The sequence below is a fragment of the Pongo pygmaeus genome, chromosome 13 (genome assembly GCF_028885625.2).
Source record: "Pongo pygmaeus isolate AG05252 chromosome 13, NHGRI_mPonPyg2-v2.0_pri, whole genome shotgun sequence".
Classification (NCBI taxonomy): domain Eukaryota; kingdom Metazoa; phylum Chordata; class Mammalia; order Primates; family Hominidae; genus Pongo; species Pongo pygmaeus.
In genome coordinates this window covers 73,181,508-73,206,742 of record NC_072386.2, presented here as the reverse complement: position 1 = coordinate 73,206,742, position 25,235 = coordinate 73,181,508, and the positions used below count along the sequence as shown (strand labels likewise).

The following is a 25,235-nucleotide window of genomic DNA, read 5'->3' as shown; positions in this document are numbered from 1 at the left end:
AATTTCCAGGAGCAGATACTGAGACTGAGTTTGTCCTGTATGGTATTTATTAGTGATCAACAGGGAGAGGAGGCAGGAGCAGGCAGAGAGAGAAGTCCAAATGCAATGCGGACTCCCCCAAACCTCAGCCAACCCCACTAGGTGTCCTAGGGAATATATGGCCCACCAGACTGTCCAGGGCAGGTGAAATTTGTGTGCCACTCTTCCTTGACCCCCAGGACAAGGCATATCTTTGGATGAGGGGACTCTATGCAGGCATAAACCTTGAAAAAGCTGACAGCTGGTCAACACCTCCTCTTCTAACACATGTTTCTTCCTAATGACCTGTTCTGCTCAGGCAAGAGCAGCAGGGTGAGAGGACTTCCATCTCTCCCAGCTCCTGGACATTCTAGTGCTCACATTCAAGCTCCATACCCCTGACTCAACAGCTGCCCCTGGCCACTCTTGGGCCTACGGTACCTGACACAGTGGCTCTAGCCACCTTGGGGACAACAGAGAGGCAGGATACCTCCTACCTTCAACACCCTGGAGGCACGTGGGGAATTCCAGAGTCCTCAATACCCAGAGATTGGACTAAAACGGGATGGGGCACATCTGCTTTGCCATTAGACCTCTTAATTCCTGAGCAACCGGGAGCTGGAGGAGGTCTGTAAAGCAGGGGAGTAGGATAGGAACCTATCCCTCTTGCTCGGGTTAAAGGTATGCTACCAAAGATCACACTAAGATGTTGGGAGATTTAAAGGAGGATTTGCACATGGAAGGCTCTTTTTTGGAGAAAGAGACTGAGTCCTAGCTAGCATTAAATAAAACAATGGCTTAAACAATCTCCATGAGTACCAGAGATTTTTACTATTAGCAGTATTCCTGGTCTAGCCGTGTCAGGGCTGTCACTCTCTCTCTGTCACTCGCCCTGGGCCCAACAATCCTTTCCCGAGGCAGAATCCCCCTGGCGGTGTGGGTCAGGATCGCTCTCCGTCCCCTACCCGCGCCAGGTCCCTGGAGCTGAGCAGAGCAGGGCGCTGTCGAGTGCGTTGGGGAGCCGGGGCCGGGACGAGCACGACCGGGAGCCCGAGCGACAGCGGCCAGGGGAGGGAGGAAGCGGTGAGGCTGAGGAAGGCAGGCGGGCCCAGCTTGACGCAGCGGCGGCTGCGACTGAGCAGGCCACCACCAGGGCACCCGGGCCAGCCGCGCCAGCCATCCCTCCACCTCCTCCTTCAGCTGCTCGGCGCGCGTGGGAGTGAGTGCGTCGCGAGCCCGCCGGGGGTCTCAGGCTCCGGGCATCCTCGGCGAGCGAGCCCGGGCAGAGGGAGGCGCACGAGCGCGCGCGACAGAAGGAGGCGGGGAAAGGAGGGGGCGAGGCGGAGGCGAGCGAACAGAGGGAGGGACCCGCCCGCCGCGCCCCGGCCGCTGGGCATGTGTGTCCGCAGGCGCCCGACGCTGCCGATGTCCCGGGGCTGAGCCGCGCCCAGGTGTCCCGGACAGTGCGTGAGAGCGTGTGTGTCCGCGCAGGCGAGCACCGCGCCGGCCCTGAGCCTCCCGCTCGCTCCCCCCGGCCGCGGTGCATGTTCGCCTCCTGCCACTGTGTGCCGAGAGGCAGAAGGACCATGAAAATGATCCACTTTCGGAGCTCCAGCATCAAATCGCTCAGCCAGGAGATGAGATGCACCATCCGGCTGCTGGACGACTCGGAAATCTCCTGCCACATCCAGGTGCGCGTGGAACCGGGCGAGGGCGCGGGGCACACGCCGGGAGCAGGGCGGGGGGCCTTTGCGGTGGGCATTCGAGAACAAGGAACCCACTCCCGGAGGGGATTGGGGGACTGCTAGAAAGCCAGATTTCGATTTCTCAGGCCTCTGAGGCTGGGGGGCCTTATCCTGGCGTGGGGGGGGGGCATGGTGCCCTGCAAGCGCCAGACACACGTTATCCGCGCCCAGTCTCCTTCCCCTCGCGTGCACCCTGCGCGCGCGTCTCACTGCGCCCAGGCTAGGGGCGCGGGGCAGCTGCCTCTGGAGGGACTCTGGCCCCTCTGGGCCCTACTCCGCCAGGAGATGGGAGCTCCGAGGGCTGAGAGGGGCACCTGCATGTCGCCCACTGGTATTTCCTCCCTTCTTCCACGTGGAGAAGGCATGCATCAGCTGGGTTCACTCATTTCTCTCTCCCGCGCCCAGGCTCCGGAGAGACGCCCTCAGTCCCGGAACCTGCTTTCCGCTCTGTGTCGGTCCCCCTCACCCTCCGCAGGTGGTCTTTAGTTCTCCGCGTGGGGCGGTGGCGAAGTTTCCCCAGAGTGAGAGAGGCCGGGCTGCCCTGGGCGTCAGCCTTGAGGGATGGAGCGCGCGCTGCGTCGGACTGGAGCTACCTCGAAAGGAATGTGTGAAGTCTGAGTGTTTCGGAGAAAGGAAAAGGGATTGTGAGGCCAGCAAGTGGGGAGCCCTGCAGGAACCTGGGTCCTGGGAAAAAGAGCCCCGTGGAATCTTGGTGGACATTCACTGTCGCCCAAGTTGGAGGAGAAGGCGAGTTGTTTGGGTGAAGGCAGCTTTGCTGGCAGCCCTGTCCCCGGGTAGTAAGTGCCTCCGGGCTGTCAAGAGAGCTAGTGTGAGGTGCAAAGGTGTGCGTGTGCGTGCGCGTGCATGTGCATATTTGCGGTGGGTGAATATGTAGGCAGGTGGGAGCCCCTCTTCCAGAACCCCAAAGATGCCCCACTGGGTGCGCACACAATCAGGAAAGGTTATGTCAGGGCTCAGCACAATTAACTTCTGACTTCTAAATCTATTTAACTATTTATCTCTGGGATTTCCTTTCTCACCTACCCTAGTCGAGTCTTGAGGCTCTGGGACTGAGCTTTTTTTTTTTTTTTTTTTTTTAGTGAAATACAGGGCACACCACCCAGTGGGAGGTGGGAGGTGGGTGGGGCAGCATCTCCCAGAGTAGGAATCAGCCTCTAGGCTGTGCAAACCATGAAGGAATGAAAGGACTTTCCCTGTTTTATTTTTATTTAATTTTTGTTAGTGGGAGTGTGTGACATGTTGGGGGCAGTTGCAATTAATTTGTAACCTGACAGCCGGACAAGTGTCAAGGTAGGAATGTGATGCCCCATGATCTCCCAGGAAAGTAGGCTCCCATTGAATTTTCTGGAGGAGCTTGAATTTCATTCTGAGCTAAGCAGCACTCCTAAACTTAATAATAAAAGGATTAGCAGGATAGGCAGCATTTCTACTGCCACAAGGGTTGCACAGAAGCATCTGGCATGTACTAGTAGTCTTGTGATCCAGAGAGTGTGGACTGTGCACTTTGCTTTAAGTCCTAAAGTGGATGTACAGGTCCTTTAACCCATAATGAATGTGTAGATGATGGAGGGGCCGTCAGGGAGAGAGGCTGTTGAGTTCTCCTGTGTCTCTCAGCCCTCTTCTGCCCTGTACCACTTGGTGTTGACATTTTTTTCCCCCTCCCTCAGGATGAAGTCTTCCTTAGAATAATAAATATTCCCCAAAGGACATGTATTTGTTGTCTTGTGTTTTGAGAAACAATAAATTGTAGCCAGTCTAACAACAGTTTGAAAAACTCCAGTGCTTATGACCCAACTAGTGCCAAAGAGGTTAAAATGTTATGTTTCAAAATGTTGGCTTCGGCACTGATTTTTAAAAATTATGATGTTTCATTTTGTGATTTGTCTTTTTCTGCCCTTTCTGCCCCCAAATTAGGATTATTATTTAACCAATTAAAATGAATTAAAATATTTTATTTGGATAACTTTGGACCTCACACTTTCCTAGAGTACTCCAGACCAGGAATTGAAATTGCCCTTCCGGGTATCAGGTTACAAAGACTTCCCATTTGCTTCCAGTGAGAACAAAAGGATTAAAAACAATGCGAAACAAAACCATTTGGAATCACTGGCACTTGTTCTGGGTGAATCCATCTGTGTTTGCTTCCTTCCTTCTATAGAACTACAAAGTTAAAGGATTGTATATACTGTCACAGAATGTCACCCTCTCTCCATAGCCCACATCTGCCTGTCTGCGTTAGGAGCTCTCATCCCTGGTGTCTGCCTGGCTCTGGAGCAGGGGTTTCCAATTTTCTGGCTTCCCTGGGCCACATTGGAAGAAGAAGAATTGTCTTGGGCCACACATAAAATACACTAACGCTAACGATAGCTGATGAGCTAAATAAAAAATCACGAAAAGTCTCATAATGTTTTAAGAAAGTTTATGAATTTCTGTTGGGCCGCATCCAAAGCTGTCCTGGGCCATGGGTTGGATGAGCTTGATCTAGAGGCTCTGTAGGAGGAGCAGGAGCTCTTGGACATGTGTTAGTTGTTCACTCCTGTTCACTACGGGAGTGCTGCCTAAGGAGCCCCAAAATAAGTGGGGGAAACTCAAGCCACACATCCTTGGGAACTCATTAGTCTGTGTTCTCTAGTAGGTAAGCATTCCAGATTGAAAGAAAAATGAGCCACTCAAACAGGTTTTTCTAGCAAGGTGCTGGAGAATGGCCACACATGGTAGATGCAAGTGATGATAGAAACCTTCAGGACTATTGCTTGAGACAATGTGAATAGCTCTAGGTGCCATTTCTTGAGCATCTCTCATGAGCCAGCCTTTTCCACTCATTATGTCTGATCTCTACCACCAACCTTTGAGTAGGTATTATGCCCTTCTTTTGGGTAAGAAAACTGAGAAGCTAATAACTTAAGTGACTTATTAAAGGCCACATCTCTAAAAAGAGAAGGAGCAGCTGGAATTCAAATCCGGAATTGTCTGGATCCAAAGCTTATGTATGTCTTTGACATATTACCCCATAATTAAAATAGCTGAAGTTTCAATGAAATTTCCAGACATGGAAAGAGGTAAATCCAAGGTAGGGGAGTTTAAACCAGTGACTGAAGGCCAGTTGGGATTCATGATCTGAATGGACAAAGCGACCCTCTTTGCCAGTTTGCAAACTTAATGTGTCCTGAGTCTTCCAGGGAGGCTGGCATCCCAGAGCCGATTGGAATCCCACAATCCAAATGTCATTGGGGGCCATTTCCACGTGGCCATTTCTGGGGAAATACCATGTTTCCCCAGAAACAAGGTATTTGCCTTTAAAGAAACTATATGCATAAATGCTTTGTTAGGTTTGATACACTGTGTCCTTATATTTCAGACAGTAGTAGCCCCAAATTATGCCTATGCATCAAAAGGTGAACCAAGCCAGAAACTAAGGGAGAATTGCCTAGTTGTGCTCTGATTAGAGGGTGTGATGGTGAAAGGGCATGTGTTTTGTGCCTCTTCAGTGTGCCTTCCACAAGGAGAGAAGGCAGAGTATTCTCCTTGTTACCTCCCCACCCCCTAGGATCTTTGCATTTACCACCACATAGAGGATAGGAAAGAGCTTTTGCAAAATAACAGCTTTTAAATAATCCTTTTCCAAATCATATAATTTTGGTAGTATTTGGCCAATGAAAAATTTCAAACACACAACCTAGTGGTCCAGTCTCAGCAGACTGGTGGTCAGTTCCAATAAGAGATGTGGAAGTCACTGGCTCTGTCTCTTTTCACAGGGTCTGGGATGCTGTCCCATCATATCATTTGCTTGTGAATGTTCAGGTAGGATGGAAGATAGAGGAATTCCAAATAGACAGGGAGTAAAGGGGAGTCTGGGTTACAAGCCAGAGGCCTGGGGAAGGGAAGGAGTTACTGAATGCTCTTTATTGGGCTTTTCCAATTGAGCCAACCCTTGAAGTCTGGATTTTGTAGGAGGATGAGGTTTGACTCTAACTCTTCGTCCAGCCTTGCTACTTCAATTAGAGTGGAGTCCTAGCCATCTTCTATCTACTTTTTTTTCTTTAGATATCGGCATTGTTATTCACAACTCTTGCTAATGAACTTGCCATTTTTAATACTTAATTTTTTGGGTTACATAGATTTTTGACATTATTCGTACTTTGGCAAAGCCTGGTAAACGTGGCTGACATAGTTGGAATTGGCTGAAAATTTGTATTTGTATTTGACAAAAATCCTAGCATAGTGCTTTGCATACAGTAGGAACACAATAAATATCGATGTAGATTGAATAATTTCCTTTCTAGACTGTTAAATTCACAAGAGTAGGAACATTTTGATGTTCACTGCAGAGTCCCTGATACTTAGAATAGTGCCTACTATTCTATATAGTATAATATGTGCACATTAAACATCAGTTGAATGGATGAGTGCTAACTTTCCCAATATCTAATCTAACTCATTACCTGTCAACATGAAGGTAGCATGCCAGCATTGGATTGGGAATCAGATGTGTGGTTTAGTTATGTTACCAACCAGCTGTGTGATCTTGAGTGAGTCATTTGATATTTGGAGTCAATTTTCTTTTCTTTTGTAAAACAAAAGAATTTGGTTAGATGGATGCTACAGTTTAAAAAGTCTGTGGTTTTATTATTGACTAGATAAATTACATTTGAATGAAGCATTGCTGTTGATAAAGTGGTAGTGTACATATTATCTCATATGAATTTCATAACTATCCATTATCTCCATTTTATGGATGTTATTGTGTTACTGAGTATTATCTCAATATTGTATTACTAGATATGGAAAATGAGATTCAGAGAGGTTAGCAATTTGGGTAACCAAGCAAATAAGTGGATCAGAACCCAGGTCCTTTGACTCAAAATCCAGAGCTCTTTCATCTCTGGAGCACTGCCTCTTGGGACTGAATGATTAGGTTGCTTTTGGCTGCGAGTAAAAGAGTAGACAAGTTAAAGTGGCCTAAATAATAAGGACACTTATTATCTTAGCTGGCAAAAAGTCCAGAGGGAGGACAACTTCAGGGCTGTTCCAGAGCTCTGCCTGGACTCAGTTGCTGCTTCCCATCTTTTCACTCTGGCATCTTCAGTGCATTAACTATGTCTCTATAGTCTCCACGATTATGAGGTGGCTGCAGTAATTTTAGATGTCAGTCAGTCGCTACCACATCCACTGTCCAAGAAGAGGTATTTCCTCATGCATTGCCTTTTTATCACAGAGGAACACTTCCCCAGAGTCCCCATCAGTCTTCCCATCAGATTCCATTGGCCTGGATTGGATCATATGCCCATGCCCTAGCTGCAAAAGTGTCTAAGAATATATGAGTCTGGCATCTTTCCTCTCTATAATGGGAGGTGGCTTTGCCATTATGGAAGGAATGGAATTATGTGTGTGTGTGTGCATGCACATGTGTGTGGTGGGGAGGAACAGCTGTCGGCTAATCATGCAGGAGTGTCTTTCAGAATACGTCAAATTGGGTTGCAATTATTGCTACAATAAACCTTTCATGAGAGTTTAGTAAGATGTCATCTCAGCTCTGGCTTTTTGTAGGCAATCTTTGTATGATCAAATTCTAGAACAAGAAAAATTATGAGAGAGTCCTTTGTAGTGTGTGTTGTTAAATATCATTTCTGCCCTTATGGAACTGGTGGGTTCTGGGCAGCTAAAAGGCATCTTGTTCAGAGCAGGCACAGCTCTCTATAGCAGACAAACTTTATGCTTGTTCAAGTGGCATGGTGGCACAAAGTGGTTGAGAGCATATGTTCTGGAGCACTGCTTACTTGGGTTTGAACCCTGGCTCTGCCATTGACTAGCCAGGTGACTTTGGGGAAGTCACTTTTCCTCATTGGGCCTCAGTTTCCTCAGCTATAAAGTGGAAATAATAATAACATAGCCCTCATGGACTTTTTGTAAGGATTAAATAAGGATTATATGTCAAGTGCTTAGCTTAGTACCTGGCACATAGTGAGAGCTGAAAAAATAGTGACTGTTATCTTAACGCTTTGTAAAACTATATTAGAGGTAATCCTAAGTAGTGGGAAGGCTTTGACTTAGAATCAAATGACTTTAAGCCTAAACTCCATCACTTTCTGATGGTGCAAGACCTTAAGCCAGTCACTGGGCCTCCTGTTCTTCAACTGAAAAATGAGAGTAATAATTCCTCAACTGCCAATCTCCACTGGGTTGTTGAGATGGTTTATGCAAAAGCATGTTGTAAATGTTAAAATATCACCCAAATACAGAGTACTATTCTAATCAATATAGTTGAAAAAAAGGATAGCTTCTTATCTGTTGAAATGGGAATGATATTATCATGTGCAAACCTATATCTGTGCTAAATATCAGGCCCCATGATGATCCTGCTGGTGAAATCCAAGCTAGGTCCAGCTGGCAGCCACAGTTTTCTGCTAGTAAGGACAATTCAACACTTTTCTCTACCAAGCTCTTCTGGAATGCCATTCAGAGTCTACTGAAAATCAGACACAAAAGGAATAGAGGAGAGAGGCAGTTTGTTAAATACTGTGGCACAGCTTTGACGTTTTTAGACCTATATTATATGGGCCAGATCTTTATATTAAGTATATCCTAAAAAAAATGTAATGTTATTCCAATGGTCTGCTAAGATCTTATCTCTTGATATTTTCAAAGCAAAGGCAAAGTGTATTGACTTCAGGGAGAATACAATAATATTAGCTGCACATTGTTTGACAGTGTATCAGCTAGAATTCTTTTAACTACATGCAACAAATTCTAATTCAAACTGGCTTTAACATTAAGGACATTTACTGACTCATATATTCAGAAGTCTTGAATTATATATTTAATTCAAGGACTGTGGCTCTGTTTCTCTATAGTTCCTTTGCCTCTTCTTGCCATTTGGGATGGCTCTATCCTCAGACTGGTAGTGAAATGGTTATAGTAGTGCCAGTTCTCACATTTTCATACAATACCCTCCAGAGGAAGAGAGAAGCCACTTCCGATTCAGCATCCCAAACAGAAGTGTGCAGTCATTCTGATTGGACCTCCCAGGTCACATGCTCACCCCTGAAGCAGTGACCCTGACCAGGGGAAGATAATGTGCTGATTAGCTTAAGGTGCAGAGCTCTACCCTGGGACTCAGGATGGGATCAACTTCCCCTGTGGTGATGTTCTGCCTGGGGAAGAGCAAATACCTAAAATCAGATAGGAGGAAGGGGGAAATGGCTCCTAAAAAGATAACCCACAATACCTACTCTAGATGCTTTGTCTAGGGTAGGTGGTTCTCAAAGTGTCGTCTGGGGAATCCTGGAAGTCCCTGTGATCATTTCATGGAGTCCAGGCTGTTAAAAAAAACCATTTTCAAAATAATACTAAGATATTGTTTGCCTTTTTGGATAACAGTTTTATTGAGATATAGTTCACATTCCTTGTAGTACGCCCACTTAAGGTATACAAATTTTAATATATTCAGAGAGTAGTGCAGTCATTGCCACAATTAATTTTAGAATATTTTCATCATCCCCAAAATGAACCTTTGCCCTTTAGCAGTCATATCTCCATTTCCCTCCAGGCCTCCCAGTCCTAGGCAACCACTAATCTACTTCCTGTCTGTATAGATTTGTCTATTCTGGACATTCGATAAAAATGGAATCACAAAATATGTGAACTTTTGTATCTGGCTTCTTTGACTTAACACAATGTTTTCAAGGTTTATCCATATTGTAGCATGGGTCAGTACTTCCTTCCTTTTTCTTGTTGAATAGTAGTCCATTGCATAGATATATCACATTTTGTTGATCCATTCATTAGTTGATGAACATTTGGGTTGATGGACATTTTGGCTATTATGAATAATGTTGCTATGAACATTCCTGAAAAAGTTGCTCTCTAGACATGTTTCATTTCTCTTGAGTGTATACCTAGAAGTGAAATTACTAGTCATGGTAACTCTGTGTTTAATCTTTTGAATAACTGTCAAACAGTTTTTCAAAGTGGCTGCACCATTTTACATTCCTACCAGCAGTGTAGCAGGGTTTCAATTTCTTCACATCCTCTCCAATACTTGTTATTATCTATCTGTTTGATTATAACCATCCTAAGTGGGTGTGGAGTGGTATCTCATTGTGGTTTTGATTTGCATTTCTCTGATGGCTAAAGTTGAGCATCTTTTCATGTGTCTATTGGCCATTTGTATATCTTCTTCAGACAGCTGCCCACTTAGATCCTTTGCCCATTTTAAAATTAGGTTGTCTTTTATTATTAACTTGTAAGAGTTCTTCATATATTCTGGACACAAACCCTTTATATAATAAGTGATTTGCAAATATTTTTTCCCATTCTGTGGGATATCTTTTACTTTCTTGATGGGGTCAAAAAAGCTTTTAATTTTGATAAAGTCCAATTTATATATAATTTTTGTTGCTCGTATTTGTGATGCCATAGCTAAGAACTATTGCCCAATTCAAGGTAATAAAGACTTATGCCTATGTTTTCATTAAACAGTTTTATAGTTTTAGCTCTTATATTTAGGACTTTGATCCATTTTTAAAATTGATACATAGTTTGCATACTATAGAATTCATCATTTTAAAGTGTACAATTCAGTTGATTTTCATATAGTCATAAGACTTTGCAACTATGATCACTCCCTAATTCCAGAACATTTTCATCACCCCAGAATAAATCTGTACCTATTAACAGCTACTCCCATCTTTGATCCATTTTGAGTCAATTTTTGTGTATGGTGTGAGGCAGGGGTCTAACTTTATCCTTTTGTATGTGGATATCCAGTTGTCCCAGCACCATTTGTTGAAAAAAACAACTCTTTTCCCCATTGAATTGTCTTGTCACTCTGATGAGATGTTGTTTACCTTTTCCACTTTCAGTCTTTCAGAAGTGTACAGTGGAATTTTCTACAGGCTACAAGATGTGTGATACTGCAACACATTGAATGAAGAAGCATATGTGAGAATACACCTCTTTGTTGAGTCAGACATTAAAGATATTTGCAAAACAATGCTGCTTTTATCACTACTTTATTTTGTAAAATATAGCTATTTTTAAACACAAATATGTTATTTACATTAATGTACAGTGGGTTTATTGTTATTTTTAAAAGAATCAATTATTGAATATTTTAAATAATTCTCTCTCTATATAATATAAACAAAGGTTTTACAGCTACTCAGTAGGTAAAGGAGTTTTGAGGCCAACATGCTGAAGAACTGCTGGGTGCAGTGGCTCATGCCTGTAATCCTAGCACTTTGGGAGGCCGAGGTGAACAGATCGCATGAGCCCAGGAGCTTGAGACCAGCCTGGGCAACATGGTGAAACCCTGTGTTTACAAAAAAATACAAAAATTAGCTGAGCTTGGTGCGTGCCTGTAGTCCCAGCTACTTGGGAGGCTGAGGTGGGAGGATTGCTTAAGCTAGGGAGATGGAGGCTGCAGTGAGCTGTGACTGTGCCACTGCACTCCAGCCTGGGTGACAGTGAGACCCTGTCTCAAAAAAAAAAAAAAAATTGCTGGTTTAGGTGACTGTCCATTTACTGAACTTCCTGAAAAATTAAAAAAAAAAAACAAACCCCAAACCTAAGTAAAACAAAATAGAACTTATATGCTTCTTCTTTGCCTCCAGGATCATAAGTTACAAGTACCCCAAGTGATGTCAATTAAATAAAAAACACTGCATGTTCACAGAAAATATGTATATTATATTTGGAATTCTTAGTAGTAACTATGCACGTGTGTGTGTGTGTTTGTGTGTGTGTGTGTGTCTGCGTTTATATTCAAAATATTAAGAGTAGAAGGACAAGGCCAGGCTCTACTGTAATAAGCATCTTCTAATTTCACTTGCTCTCTAACTGAATCCTAACTTTTTAAACTCTAATAATTGCATAAAACTGTGTCTTGTTTTGAGATCCTTCTTTTGATCATGGAAAATATACAGCTAAACATGAAGTGTTTAAACTGTAAACCATTTGAATCAGGCCCATTAGTCACTTGAATTATTAAGTTGTTACTTCTTTTTCTGAGTAGGCATTTTGGGAAAACAGAAAAATGTTGCAGGAATGGAAATATCAGAATTTATCCCATAAGAATCTGAGATTCACATGGCATAAGTGTTAGGCATTGGGAAGATAACATGGCCCTCTTTTAGTTCTCACTCTGTGATGGAGAATTTCAAGTTGCTCTTCTCATGAAGTAGCAGAGAGCCAGATGTGGAGTCCAGAGGCGGGAAAAATAATGGGACTAGGGTCAGGAGCCAGTTGGGTAGATTTTGCAGCTGAGGTTTGAACTTGACTCAGGCTCAGAAGAGTTAAGTTCAGCATTGAGCCCTGGGAGAGGTGTGTAAGTGCTTCTCGGTCGGATGTTTCTGTGGATTTTCTGTGCTCTTGTTCAAATGCAGACTCGGATTCAGGAAGTCTTGGGAAGGGCCCTGAAATTTGACATTATTAGCACGCTTCCAGGTGGTGCTTGTGTGGCTGGTCTGTGGACCACATCTGGAATAGTCAGACATCAGTGGAATTTACCTTTCTCCTAATAATATTGTTAAATTCCTCAAGTGGAGGAGTCTGTTCCTTTTGTTCCTCCCTCGATTGTGCCTCACTGGGCGCATTTCTTTCAGTAGATGTTCAATGAGTGTGGGTAAGTGAGTGAATAAATAAAGAAATCCATCCTGGTGTGTCTATCACAGGTATAATGAAGTGCTGATTAGACACTGTTGCTGGGTATGGAATGATTCTGTTTGACTATTTGTTCCAACCAAATCGAGAGATTGTTTTTTCAAACAGGATTTCCCATGGCAAATCTGATGAAGCGTTGCATGTCCATGAGAGCACATGGGACTAGGGTTAGTGACTGCCTTCTCGTCCCTCTGGGCCAGGCTTCCCAGTCTTGCTTTCCTGTACCCTGGACTCCTGGTGGTATTTCTGAAAAGCTCTGGCAATATCTCAGCACAAAGAAGTCATTGTGTATAAGCCAGCAGTGCCTGGAAGCCCCTGGAGGCATAGGGGCCCCAGCTGTTCTTACTTGCAGAAGTGGCTCTGAGGGACAATGACCCTGGAGGGCCATGCAAAATGCTTTCCAGTTGTAACTTATGCTCTGGAGCTGAGCTGTTTGCTTTGTTGATTCTCCCTGAAGGTGCAGGATGGAAAGGAGGGGACCACTTTAGCAAAAAGAAAAAAAAAAAGAAGCTTATTCTAAAAAGGAAGAGCATTTGTTTTGATCAAGAAATTAGGTTTTCAAAAGTAAATTAAAGTTTGTTTGAAACAACATCAATCTTATTCAATAAACATTTGTTAAATATCTCCTATATTCCTAGCACAGAGCTGGAAGTAGAGATACAAAAGAAAATAAAATCAGCCGTCGTCAAGAAGCTCGCAGTCAGTTGGGGGAAGATAGAAAATATAGTGATGTGAGGATGAAATGATGGATGTAGAGACAGGTAAATGCAGGTGGAGGACTAAGAGGAGGCACCAAGATCAGGCTGGGGCATCAGTAAGTATCTTTGATATAGATGAATCTTGATTAATAATTAAAGGACAAGTGGAAGTAAACTCTTTCAGAAGGAGAAAAAGGGCATTACAAGTAAAGTGATCTCTTGCTTGCTTGGTGTAAAACCCTAGGCATGAAACAGGATGACTGAATCTGGGAGTTAAGGAAAGGAGAATCTGGGATGAGTTCCACGTGGTTAGTTTCAATGACTGGATAATAGCGATGCCATTCCAGGAGAGACAGGCCTGGTCACATAACTTGTGTGGTCCTGTGCAAAATGAAAATGCAGAGCTCCTTGTTAAAAAATTATTAAGAATTTCAAAGTGGTGATAGCAGACCATTATGCCAAGTACAGGGTCCTTTTAGGCACGGGTCCCTGAGCAAATGTGCAAGTCACACACCTGTGAAGCTGACACTGAGGAGATAGACTAGAGGAGAAGCAGGTTGGGGGAAGGAAGAATGAGTTCCATTTTGGGTATGTTGATTTTGAAGTGCCTGTAGGGCGTCTGAGTGGAGAATTCTCAATAGACAGTTGGATATAAGGAATGAAGGTTACCAGAGACACAGGTCTGACATAAGAGACAGAAGTAAGGGAGTTGTTAATGTCCTTGCAAGTGGTGGCAGAAACCATGTGGTATGAATAAAACTTCCATGACAGGTCTTCCTTTTTTGTCTGTATTTCTGGTTGGGGCAGGCTTGTAGATCAATGAATTGTGAGCTCTGGAATTCTTTCCAATAGTACTTGATCATTTTTCCTTTGTTAGGCAACTCTCACCTGAACCAGAGCTGGTCTCTATTTTCTTCTACAAATGGGGCACCCAAACCAGGGTTGTCAGTGGAAAAGCATTTTTCTGTCCTTAATCTTCATGTCCTAGCTTGGACTTGCAAATGAAAAAGACCTCTTTCAGTTTTCAAGTTCTGAGTGTCAAAGCATACGATTTTCTTTCTAGGGAAGTTGCCCTTTGAGACAGTGTCAGGAGCATTAAGTAGATAATACATTTTAAAATCCTATCAACATGCTACAAAATTAAACATGTTATATGAGGAGCAGCTTTGCAAGTTATGCTGCAATAATTTTTCTTTATTTAGTATTTATTTATATCTCAGATATCTCTTATGGCAAATTTTGTTTTGTACATAGTTCTCAGGGGGTTATTGTGAAAATTAAAATAATTCAAGTTCTACAAAATTGCTCAAACAACAATAATCTAATATTAATAATGTAATGACCTGAATCTTAAATGTACAATAGAGTTTTATCTGAATATATCTATGTTTTATGCTAACGTTTGAAATATGATTATTCTGTAGCAGGGGAAAGCAATTAACATGTTAACAGATCAGAGTATGGCTTATAATCTCTCACCTCAGAAGTATAATTTGTTGCTTTAAAACTCTAGTCCTTGGTGCTAAACGTTAATCTGGAAAGTCAAGATTAACCAAACCAAGGTCTTTACACGTAAACTGAGAATTCAAACACAATATTATTTACTAATGAATATAATGATGAAAATCAAGCAGTCTTTAAAAAATCAGTAATTAATTAGCCTTATTAATAGAAGAGAGGACAAACACCTAATTAACTAGTTGGCTAATAATTCTTCCTTGATGTTTCTAGCTAATGTTATTTTTTGGCCAGTCTATACACATATTACTGTCCACTGTTCTGAAAATAATAATGCTAGTCTTTGTCATCTGTAACTTGTGTAGGTATTGTCTACAATGTTATGATATGTGGAGTATTTATTGGTTCTTTGTTTAGCAGCAAGCTTTCTATATACTTATAGTCCTCTTGATATCCTTGAGTATGATAATGATAATACATATTACTTGATTAAATTGAGATTGATTTAAACAGAGATGTTATAGGATTGGTCCAATGTCTCATATTTAGCAAGATTAGGATGGGGTATTATGTCTTGTATTTTAGGTTTGCTCTTATTACACTAAATACTACCATTATTTTGTTTTTGAATGTTCTCGATAGTCTAAATGATATAATTTCTTTCCACTGACAACTTTTTTAATAGCTCAAGAGAAAAGCCATACACAGATCACACCTCTGGGTAGAAAAAGCACATTGATGTCTTGGAACTGTCATCCAAGGACACAGTCTAAATTCTTTCCATGTCTACTTTCTTTTTGTAACCTGTGGCTGAATGTACATCCAAATAAAATTGCAATCAACTTACCATGGTTATATGAGTATTTTGTCATCTAACATAAGTAGATAATTGAAAACTACCTCCCCTTTCCTTTTAAATGTTTGGCATGGTACAAATATTGCTTGTAGTTTGAAATTTCAAATTAGCTCCCCAGAAGTTGTAAAAAGAGAAAAAGGAAGGGTGATGCTAATGAAATTTTCTATCTGCCCTTTAAGGTAATTTACCTTGTAGTTTTGAGATTGACTCTGAAAGTCAAAATCTAGCAATGCAGAGCATAGTATTTAGAGGACTTTTAGAAAAATAGGAAAACAATGTATTACTATTATTTTTGCTTAGGCATTAGCCACTGCCATGTCAGACTCTCTCTGTTTTGAAGGCTCACGCGGAAGAGTAATAAACTCTGTGGAGTAGGGATGGAAAATACACTTCAGGTTATTTTATGCCACCTGGAACCTTATCAAGGATATCTTCACCTCCTGTGTTCCCAAACCTCAGGGGAGAAGTATTTCTGCTGAGGGTCATCTTGACACAAGGGGGCACCTTGAGTGACACCTTTTGCCTCCAAGTTTGAAGACATAGTTTTTCCACCATGTATAGATGGCACTTTCTTGGTTCAGTGCTGATTAAAAGGAAAAAAAGGAGGAAAAGTTATACAGTAATTCAAGGGCAGCTGTGAAGCCTGAGTTTGCAGTGCCAGCAGCAGTGTGGTAATTTGAGAACAGCAAATTAGAAGGACAAAGCAGATTTTAATCATATGCCACAGAGAGGAAGGTGGTTTAGGTTTATCTCCAAATTGTACCTCCATTAGAGAAAGGGAAGCTTTTAATGCTATTATCCAATATATATTGTTAAAGATTACTTTTTTCCTTTCCCCAGCCTTTCTTTAGTGTGTTTATTGGGTTAGAAATGGCAGCCTTTTTTCTCTCTTAGTGTATTGAGCAGTTGTTAAATATAAAATATAAAACATTTTCTTGGTGTCATGGAAAAAGGAGAGAGAGATAGAGAGGGAGAGATTGTGAACTTCTAGTCTGAAGACAGAGCTGACGACTTAAGAAAATATTTTTATCTGTCTATCTATCTATTCATCCATCCAACTATCCATTAATTCATTCATCATTTATCCACTCTTCCACTCACCCACCAACCCACCCATCCACTCATCCACTCTTCCATCCATCCGTAAATCTATCCATCCATCCATCCATCCCATCCATCCATCCATCCATCCTCCATCCATTCACCAAACAAACATTTATTGAATACTTCTGTTGGGGACTGCTGTGAGTAGCAGAGATACAAAAAGACAAATAATAATTAATCCTTGCCAATCTAGTAGAAAAGACAGACAGACACATAAACAGATTCAGCATAGCACTATTATGATAGAAAAACACTAGGATGTTATTGGAGCTCACAAAGGGGCCAATAGTAGAGCCAGAGTGTGGCTTGGGGGAAGGCATAACCTTTCTTTAACCTCTAGTGGCTCTCCTCCAATGTTACTACTTTAAAAAATATATCGGGCTGGGCGCGGGGAATCACGCCTGTAATCCCAGTGCTTTGGGAGGCTGAGGCGGGCAGATCACGAGGTCAGGAGATCGAGATCATCCTGGCTAGCACCGTGAAACCCCGTGTCTACTAAAAATACAAAAAATTAGCCGGGCGCGGTGGCGGGCGGCTGTAGTCCCAGCTACTCGGGTGGCTGAGGAAGGAGAATGGCGTTAACCCGGGAGGCGGAGCTTGCAGTGAGCCGAGATCGCTCCACTGCACTCCAGCCTAGGCGACAGAGTGAGACTCCGTCTCAAAAACAAAAAAAAAATTATATATATATATATATATATAAAATTTGTGGTTTATTTCTTTCTGCTTATTTATTTTTATTGTGGTAAAAAATGTACGTAACAGAATTTACCATGTTAGCCATTAAAGAAAAATCATTTTCTTTTGCGGTGCCTGTGCCTCGCACAGCTCTGGGGCAGGCACAGCTGCCTGCCCCCCAGCCGCCGAAGGCTTCTCTACGCCTCTGTTCTGTCCACTGCGAGCAGAGGAGCCTGGGGCGGGCAAAGCTTAAGGCGACACCATGTTAGCCATTTTTAAGTGTGCAGTTTAGTGGCATTAAGTAAATCACATTGTTGTGCAACCGTAATCACCTTCCGAAGTTACTACTTATAAAAGAGATATTCTTTGAAATGGCTCACTGATATTTTGTCACTCACATTTCAAGTGTGAATAAGAGAATCTTTAAAAACTTTGTTCTTTTTCTTGCAAATGTCTCAGCCAAAATTGTACCTTGCTATAAAATGTGATTTCAAGAGACGTCCCACACCCCCTTCCTTGGTTCCTACTAGACGTTCACCCTCAGCGTGTCTCCTGTATAGATATGCTGGAGCAGCCACTGAGGGGCCCTGATCCAGCCTAGGAAGGGCCAAGAAGATTTTCTGGAGTAGATGATACCTGAGATGAGCTTTAAGGAAAATGTAGACATTGTCTGGCTAATAAATGGGGAAGTGTGTTGAGAAAAGGTGCAGTTAGGGGAAGAAGGACATTCTAGCAAAGGTTGAGCATAGAGGAAGACATAACATTTATGAGGAACTGAAAGAAATGCATTATACTTTTCTAAATCAAGAAAGAGTTCCTTACTGTGCAGTGGGGAGTTGGCATTACCTGCTCAGACTGTGCAGACAGTGGAGTGGGGGTCAGAGTCTGGAAAACAATGATGGCCACTGTTTATTAGGGAATAATTAAGACAACTCCTCCATTGAGTCATGGTTTGTGACTAGCTTGGCTCACGCTTGGGCAAGATTCGTTGGGTATTTTGTTTCAGACTTTGAATGCCTTAGTGCTTTTTGAAAAGCCCCACCCTGAGGCAAATTGGTGTTTGCCAGTTTTTTTTTTTGGAGAGGTGGTGACAGGGTCTCACTTTTTCACCCAGGCTAGAAGGCAGTGGTGCCATCATAGCTCACTGCGGCCTTGAATTCCTGGGCTGAAGTGATCCCCCTGCTCCAGCCTCATGAGTAGTTGGGACTACAAGTGGTGCCACTATGCCAGGCTAATTTTCTTATAACTTTTATTTGTAGAGAAGGGGTTTTGCTATGTTGCCCAGGCTGAGTTTGCCAGTTCTTTAGTTAAGGTTTTAAATTTCTATGTGCTGTTGGGATGGTGATAGTTTCACAACTTGTGACCTTCAGTGATGAAGCAAGTCTTTCTTAATATAGGCCAGGAAATTAGGAGACCTTTTCCTTTTTTTTTGAGATGGAGTCTTGCTCTTGTCACCTGGACTAGAGTGCAGTGGTGTGATCTCGGCTCACTGCAACCTCCATCTCCCAGGTTCAAGTGATTCTCCTGCCTCAGCCTCCTGAGTAGCTGGGATTACAGGTGCCAACCACCATGCCCAGCTACTTTTTTTTTTTTTTGTATTTTTAGTAGACACAGGGTTTCACCATGTTGGCCAGGCTGGTCTCAAACTCCTGATCTCAGGTGGTCCACCCACCTCAGCTTCCCAAAGTTCTGGGATGACAGGCGTGAGCCACCGTGCCCAGCCAGAGACCTTTTCAAAGCAACTTACCCCATTAAGCTGTTAGAGTAGTCATGAGCCCAGCTAGAGAGGGTCTGATGTAAGCAATTGCAGAAATTCCAGGAAATAAGTATCGAACAGTATTGAAAGGCCTCCTTATGCATAGTAGGCCAGTGCTGTCTGGTAGAACTTTTGCAGTGGTAACACTGTTCTGTATCTGTGCTGTCCAGTTTGGTAGCCACTAGCCTCATATGGCTATCGAGCCCTTGCAATGTGACTAGTATGACTGAGGAACTGAATTTTCATAGCTATTTAATTTCAACTCATTAAAATTTAAGTTTACATGGTTACACATGCTAGTGGCTACCACACTGGACAGTGCAGCGATAGTCTCTTAATGGTAGCTAACTCTGGAAGCAGAGAGGAATTGAGTAAAGGTGGGGGCAATGCAGGAAAGTTTTGCATTACATACATCTGTGTCATCTGAGCCTTTGGTAAGCATGTGTTACTTTCATAATTTCAAAACCATAAGTAATTTTTCAGCAAATACACGTGCCTTTATTTTCAGAGAGAACTTAGAAAGTTGGAAAGGATTTTAGAGTTTTAATCCAATGCCTGCATGTTTCTCAGGGAGCATCTGAAGTCCAGGGAGGGAAAGGATTAGCCTGGTGAGTGACACACAGATTGGGACCCAGGCATCTGGACCCCATTTTCATATTTCCTTTTTTTAATTATACTTTAAGTTCTGGGATACATGTGCAGAACGTGCAGGTTTGTTACATAGGTATACATGTGCCATGGTGGTTTGCTGCACCCATCAACTCGTCATCTACATTAGGTATTTCTCCTAATGCTATCCTTCCCCTTTTCCCCCATCCCCCAACAGGCCCCAGTGTGTGATGTTCCCCTCCCTGCACCCATATGTTCTCATTGTTCAACTCCCACTTATGAGTGAGAACATGCAGTGTTTGGTTTTCTGTTCGTGTGTTAATTTGCTAAGAATGATGGTTTCCAGCTTCATCCATGTCCCTGAAAAGGACATGAACTCATTCTTTTTTATGGCTGCATAGTATTCCATAGTGTATAAGTGCCATATTTTCTTTATCCAGTCTAACATTGATGGGTATTTGGGTTGGTTCCAAGTCTTTGCTATTGTGAATAGTGCTGCAATAAACATATGTGTGCATGTGTCTTTATAGTAGAATTATTTATAATCCTTTGGGTATATACCCAGTAATGGGATATCTGGGTCAAATGATATTCTAGTTCTAGATCCTTGAGGAATCATCACACTGTCTTCCACAATGGTTGAACTAATTTACACTCACACCAACAGTGCAAAAGTGTTCCTATTTCTCCACATCCTCTCCAGCATATGTTGTTTCATGACTTTTTAATAATCACCATTCTAACTGGCATGAGATGGTATCTCATTGTGGTTTTGATTTGCATTTCTCTAATGACCAGTGATGATGAGCTTTTTTTCATGTTTGTTGGCCGCATAAATGTCTTCTTTTGAGAAGTGTCTGTTCATATCCCTTGCCCACTTTTTGATGGGGTTGTTTGCTTTTCTCTTGTTATTTGTTTAAGTTCCTTGTAGATTCTGGATATTAGCCCTTTGTCAGATGGATAGATTGCAAAAATTTTCTCCCATTCTGTAGGTTGCCTGTTCACTCTGATGATAGTTTCTTTTGCTATGCAGAAGCGCTTTAGTTTAACTAGATCCCATTTGTCAATTTTGGCTTTTATTGCCATTGCTTTTGGTGTTTTAGTCATGAAGTCTTTGTCCATGCCTATGTCCTGAATGGTATTGCCTAGGTTTTCTTCTAGGGTTTTTATGGTTTTAGGTCTTACATTTAAATCTTTAATCCATCTTGAGTTAATTTTTGTATAAGGTGTAAGGAAGGGGTCTAGTTTCAGGTTTCTGAATATGGCTAGCCAATTTTCCCAACATCATTTATTAAATAGGGAATCCTTTCCCCGTTGCTTGTTTTTGTCAGGTTTGTCAAAGATCAGATGGTTGTAGATGTGTGGTGTTATTTTTGAGGCCTCTGTTCTGTTCCATTGGTCTATATGTCTGTTTTGGTACCAGTACCATGCTGTTTTGGTTACTGTAGGCTGGTAGTATAGTTTGAAGTCAGCGTGATGCCTCCAGCTTTGTTCTTTTTGCTTAGAATTGTCTTGAATATACAGGCTCTTTTTTTGGTTCCACATGAAATTTAAAATAGTTTTTTCTAATTCTGTGAAGAAAGTCAATGGTAGCTTGATGGGAGTAGCATTGAATCTATAAATTACTTTGGGCAGTATAGCCATTTTTGTGATATTGATTCTTCCTGTCCATGAGCATGGAATGTTTTTCCATTTGTTTGTGTCCTCTTTTATTTCCTTGAGTAGTCGTTTGTAGTTCTCCTTCAAGAGGTCCTTCACATCCCTTGTAAGTTGTATTCCTAGGTATGTTATTTTCTTTGTAGCAATTGTGAATGGGAGTTTGCTCATGATTTGGCTCTCAGTTTGTCTATTATTGGTGTATAGGAATGCTTGTGATCTTTGCACATTGATTTTGTAGGCTGAGACTTTGTTGAAGTTGCTTATCAGCTTAAGGAGTTTTTGGGCTGAGATGATGGGGTTTTCAAAATATACAATCATGTCATCTGCAAACAGAGATAATTTCACTTCCTCTTTTCCAATTTGAACATGCTTTATTTCTTTCTCTTGCCTGATTGCCCTGGCCAGAACTTCCAATACTATGTCAAATAGGAGTGGTGAAAGAGGGCATACTTGTCTTGGGCAGGTTTTCAAAGGGAATGCTTCCAGCTTTTGCCCATTCAGTATGATATTGGCTGTGTGTTTGTCATAAATAATAGCTCTTATTATTTTGAGATATGTTCCATCAATACCTAGTTTATTGAGTGTTTTTAGCATGGAGGGGTGTTGAATTTTATCAAAGACCTTTTCTGCATCTATTGAGAGAGTCATGTAGTTTTTGTCATTGGTTCTGTTTTATGTGATGGATTATGTTTATTGATTTGCATATGTTGAATCAGCGCTGCATCCCAGGGATGAAGCTGATTTGATCATGGTGGATAAGCTTTTCGATGTGCTGCTGGATTTGGTTTACCAGTATTTTATTGAGGATTTTTGCGTCAATGTTCATAAGGGATATTGGCCTGAAATTTTCTTTCTTTGTTGTGTCTCTGCCAGGTTTTAGTGTAAGGATGATGCTGGCCTCATATATTGAGTTAGGGATGAGTCCCTCTTTTTCTATTGCTTGGAATAGTTTTAGGAGGAATGGTACCGGGTGCTTTTTGTACCTCTGGTAGAATTCGGCTGTGAATCCATCGGTCCTGGGTTGTTTTTTTTTTTGATTGGTAGGCTATTAGTTACTGCCTCAATTTCAGAACTTGTTATTGGTCTATTCAGGGATTCGACTTCTTCCTGGTTTAGCCTTGGGAGGGTGTATGTGTCCAGGAATTTGTCCATTTCTTCTAGATTTTCTAGTTTATTTGCATAGAGGTGTTTATAGTATTCTCTGATGGTAGTTTGTATTTCTGTGGGATCAGTGGTGATCTCCCCTATATCATTTTTTATTGTGTCTATTTGACTCTTCTCTCTTTTCTTCTTTATTAGCCTGGCTAGTGGTCTATCTATTTTGTTGATCTTTCCAAAAAACCACCTCCTGGATTCACTGATTTTTTTGAAGGGTTTTTCATGTCTCTATCTCCTTCAGTTCTGCTCTGATTTTAGTTATGTCTTGTCTTCTGCTAGCTTTTGAATTTGTTTGCCCTTGCTTCTCTAGTTCTTTTAATTGTGACGTTAGGGTGTCAATTTTAGATCTATCCTACTTTCTCCTGTGGGCATTTAGTGCTCTAAATTTCCCTCTAAACAGTGCTTTAGCTGTATCCCAGAGATTCTGGTACATTGTGTCTGTTCTCATTGGTTTCAAAGAACTTATTTATTTCTACCTTAATTTCATTATTTACCCAGTAGAAATTCAGGAGCAGGTTGTTCAGTTCCCATGTAGTTGTGTAGTTTTGATTGAGTTTCTTAATCCTGAGTTCTAATTTGATTGCACTGTGGTCTGAGAAACTGTTTGTTATGATTTCCGTTCTTTTTCATTTGCTGAGGAGTGTTTTACTTCCAATTATGTGGTTGATTTTAGAATAAGTGCTATGTGGTGCTGAGAAGAATGTTTATTCTGTTGTTTTGGGGTGGAGAGTTCTGAAGATGTCTATTAGGTTCGCTTGGTCCAAAGCTGAGTTCAAGTCCTGAATATCCTTGTTAATTTTCTGTCTCGTTGATCTGTTAAATATTGACAGTGTGGTGTTAAAGTCTCCCACTATTATTGTGTGGGAGTCTAAGTCTCTTTGTAGGTCTCTAAGAACTTGCTTTATGAATCTGGGTGCTCCTGTATTGGGTGCATATATGTTTAGGATAGTTAACTCTTCTTGTTGCATTGATCCCTTCTTTGTAATGCCCTTCTTTGTCTATTTTGATCTTTGTTGGTTTAAAGTCTGTTTTATTAGAGACTAGGATTGCAACCCCTGCTTTTTTTTTTCTTTCTATTTGCTTGGTAAATCTTCCTCCATCCCTTTATTTTGAGCCCATGTGTGTCTTTGTGCATGAGATGGGTCTCCTGAATACAATACACTGATGGGTCGTGACTCTATCCAAAGTTGCCAGTCTGTGTCTTTTAATGGGGGCATTTAGCTCATTTACATTTAAGATTTATATTGTTATGTGTGAATTTGATCCTGTCATTATGATGCTAGCTGGTTATTTTGCCCATTAGTTGCTGCAGTTTCTTCATAGTATCAATGGTCTTTACATTTTTTCTTTTTTTTTTTGTGGCTGGTATTGGTTTTTCCTTCCCATAGTTAGTGCTTCCTTCAGGAGCTCTTGTAAGGCAGGCCTGGGGGTGACAAAATCCTTCAGCATTTGCTTGCCTGTAAAGGATTTTATTTCTCCTTCACTTATGAAGCTTAGTTTGGCTGGATATGAAATTCTGGGCTGAAAATTCTTTTCTTTAAGAATGTTGAATATTGGCCCCCAGTCTCTTCTGGCTTGTAGAGTTTCTGCCGAGAGATCCGCTGTTAGTCTGATGGGCTTCCCTTTGTGGGTAACCTGACTTTTCTCTCTGGCTGCCCTTAACATTTTTTCCTTTATTTCAACCTTGGTGAATCTGAAGATTATGTGTCTTGGGGCTGCTCTTCTTGAGGAGTATCTTTGTGGCATTCTCTGTATTTCCTGAATTTGAATGTTGGCCTGTCTTGCTAGGTTGGGGAAGTTCTCCTGGATAATATCCTGAAGAGTGTTTTCTAATTTGATTCCATTCTCCCATCACTTTCAGGTACATCAATCAAATGTAGGTTGGTCTTTTCACATAGTCCCATATTTCTTGGAGGCTTTGTTCATTCCTTTTCATTCTTTTTTCTCTGATCTTGTCTTCGTGCTTTATTTCATTAAATTGATCTTCAATCTCCAATATCCTTTTTTCCGCTTGATTGATTCGCCTATTGATTCTTGTGTATGCTTCACGAAACTTTCGTGCTGTGTTTTTCAGCTCCATCAGGTCATTTATGTTATTCTTCAAACTTGTTATTCTAGTTAGCAATTCTTCTAACCTTTTATCAATGTTCTTAGCTTCCTTGCATTGGGTTAGAACATGCTCTTTTAGCTCAGAGGAGTTTGTTATTACTCACCACCTTCTGAAGACTACTTCTGTCAATTTGTCAAACTCATTCTCTGTCCAGTTTTTTGCCCTTGCTGGTGAGGAGTTGTGATCCATTTTGAGGAGAAGAGATATTCTGATTTTTGGAACTTTCAGCCTTTTTGCGCTGTTTTTTCTTCTTCTTCGTGGATTTATCTACCTTTGGTCTTTGCTTTTGGTGACCTTCGGATGGAGTTTTTGCGTGGTCAGCCTTTTTGTTGATGTTGATGCTATTGCTTTCTGTTTGTTAGTTTTCCTTCTAACAGTCATGCTTCTCTTCTGCAGGTCTGCTGGAGTTTGTTGGTGGTCCACTCCAGACCCTGTTTGCCTGGGTATCACCAGTGGTGGCTGCAGAACAGCAAAGATTGCTGCTTGCTCCTTTCTCTGGAAGCTTTGTCTTAGAGGGGCATCTGCCAGATGCCAGCCAGAACTCTTCTGTATGGGGTGTCTGTCAACCCTTGCTGGGGGGAGTCTCCCCATCAGTAGGCACGGGGGTCAGGGATCTACTTGAGGAGGCAGTCTGTCCCTTAGCAGAGCTCGAGCACTGTGCTGGGAGATCCCTGCTCTCTTCAGAGCTGGCGGGCTGGAACGTTTAAGT

At 41.9% G+C, this 25,235-nt stretch overlaps 1 protein-coding gene across 3 annotated transcripts in view; it reads left to right on the top strand.

Annotated features, from left to right (window-relative positions):
• The first annotated feature begins 1,111 nt into the window (after nt 1-1,111).
• The window catches only part of FRMD3 (FERM domain containing 3), a 308,453-nt gene continuing 284,329 nt past the window's right edge, over nt 1,112-25,235 (top strand). For all 3 annotated transcript variants that reach the window (XM_054501637.2, XM_063649630.1, XM_054501636.2), the window contains exon 1: nt 1,112-1,709. In XM_054501637.2, the coding sequence (XP_054357612.1) occupies nt 1,563-1,709 (147 nt within the window). In that variant the 5' untranslated portion in view covers nt 1,112-1,562. The remainder of the gene's footprint in view (nt 1,710-25,235) is intronic.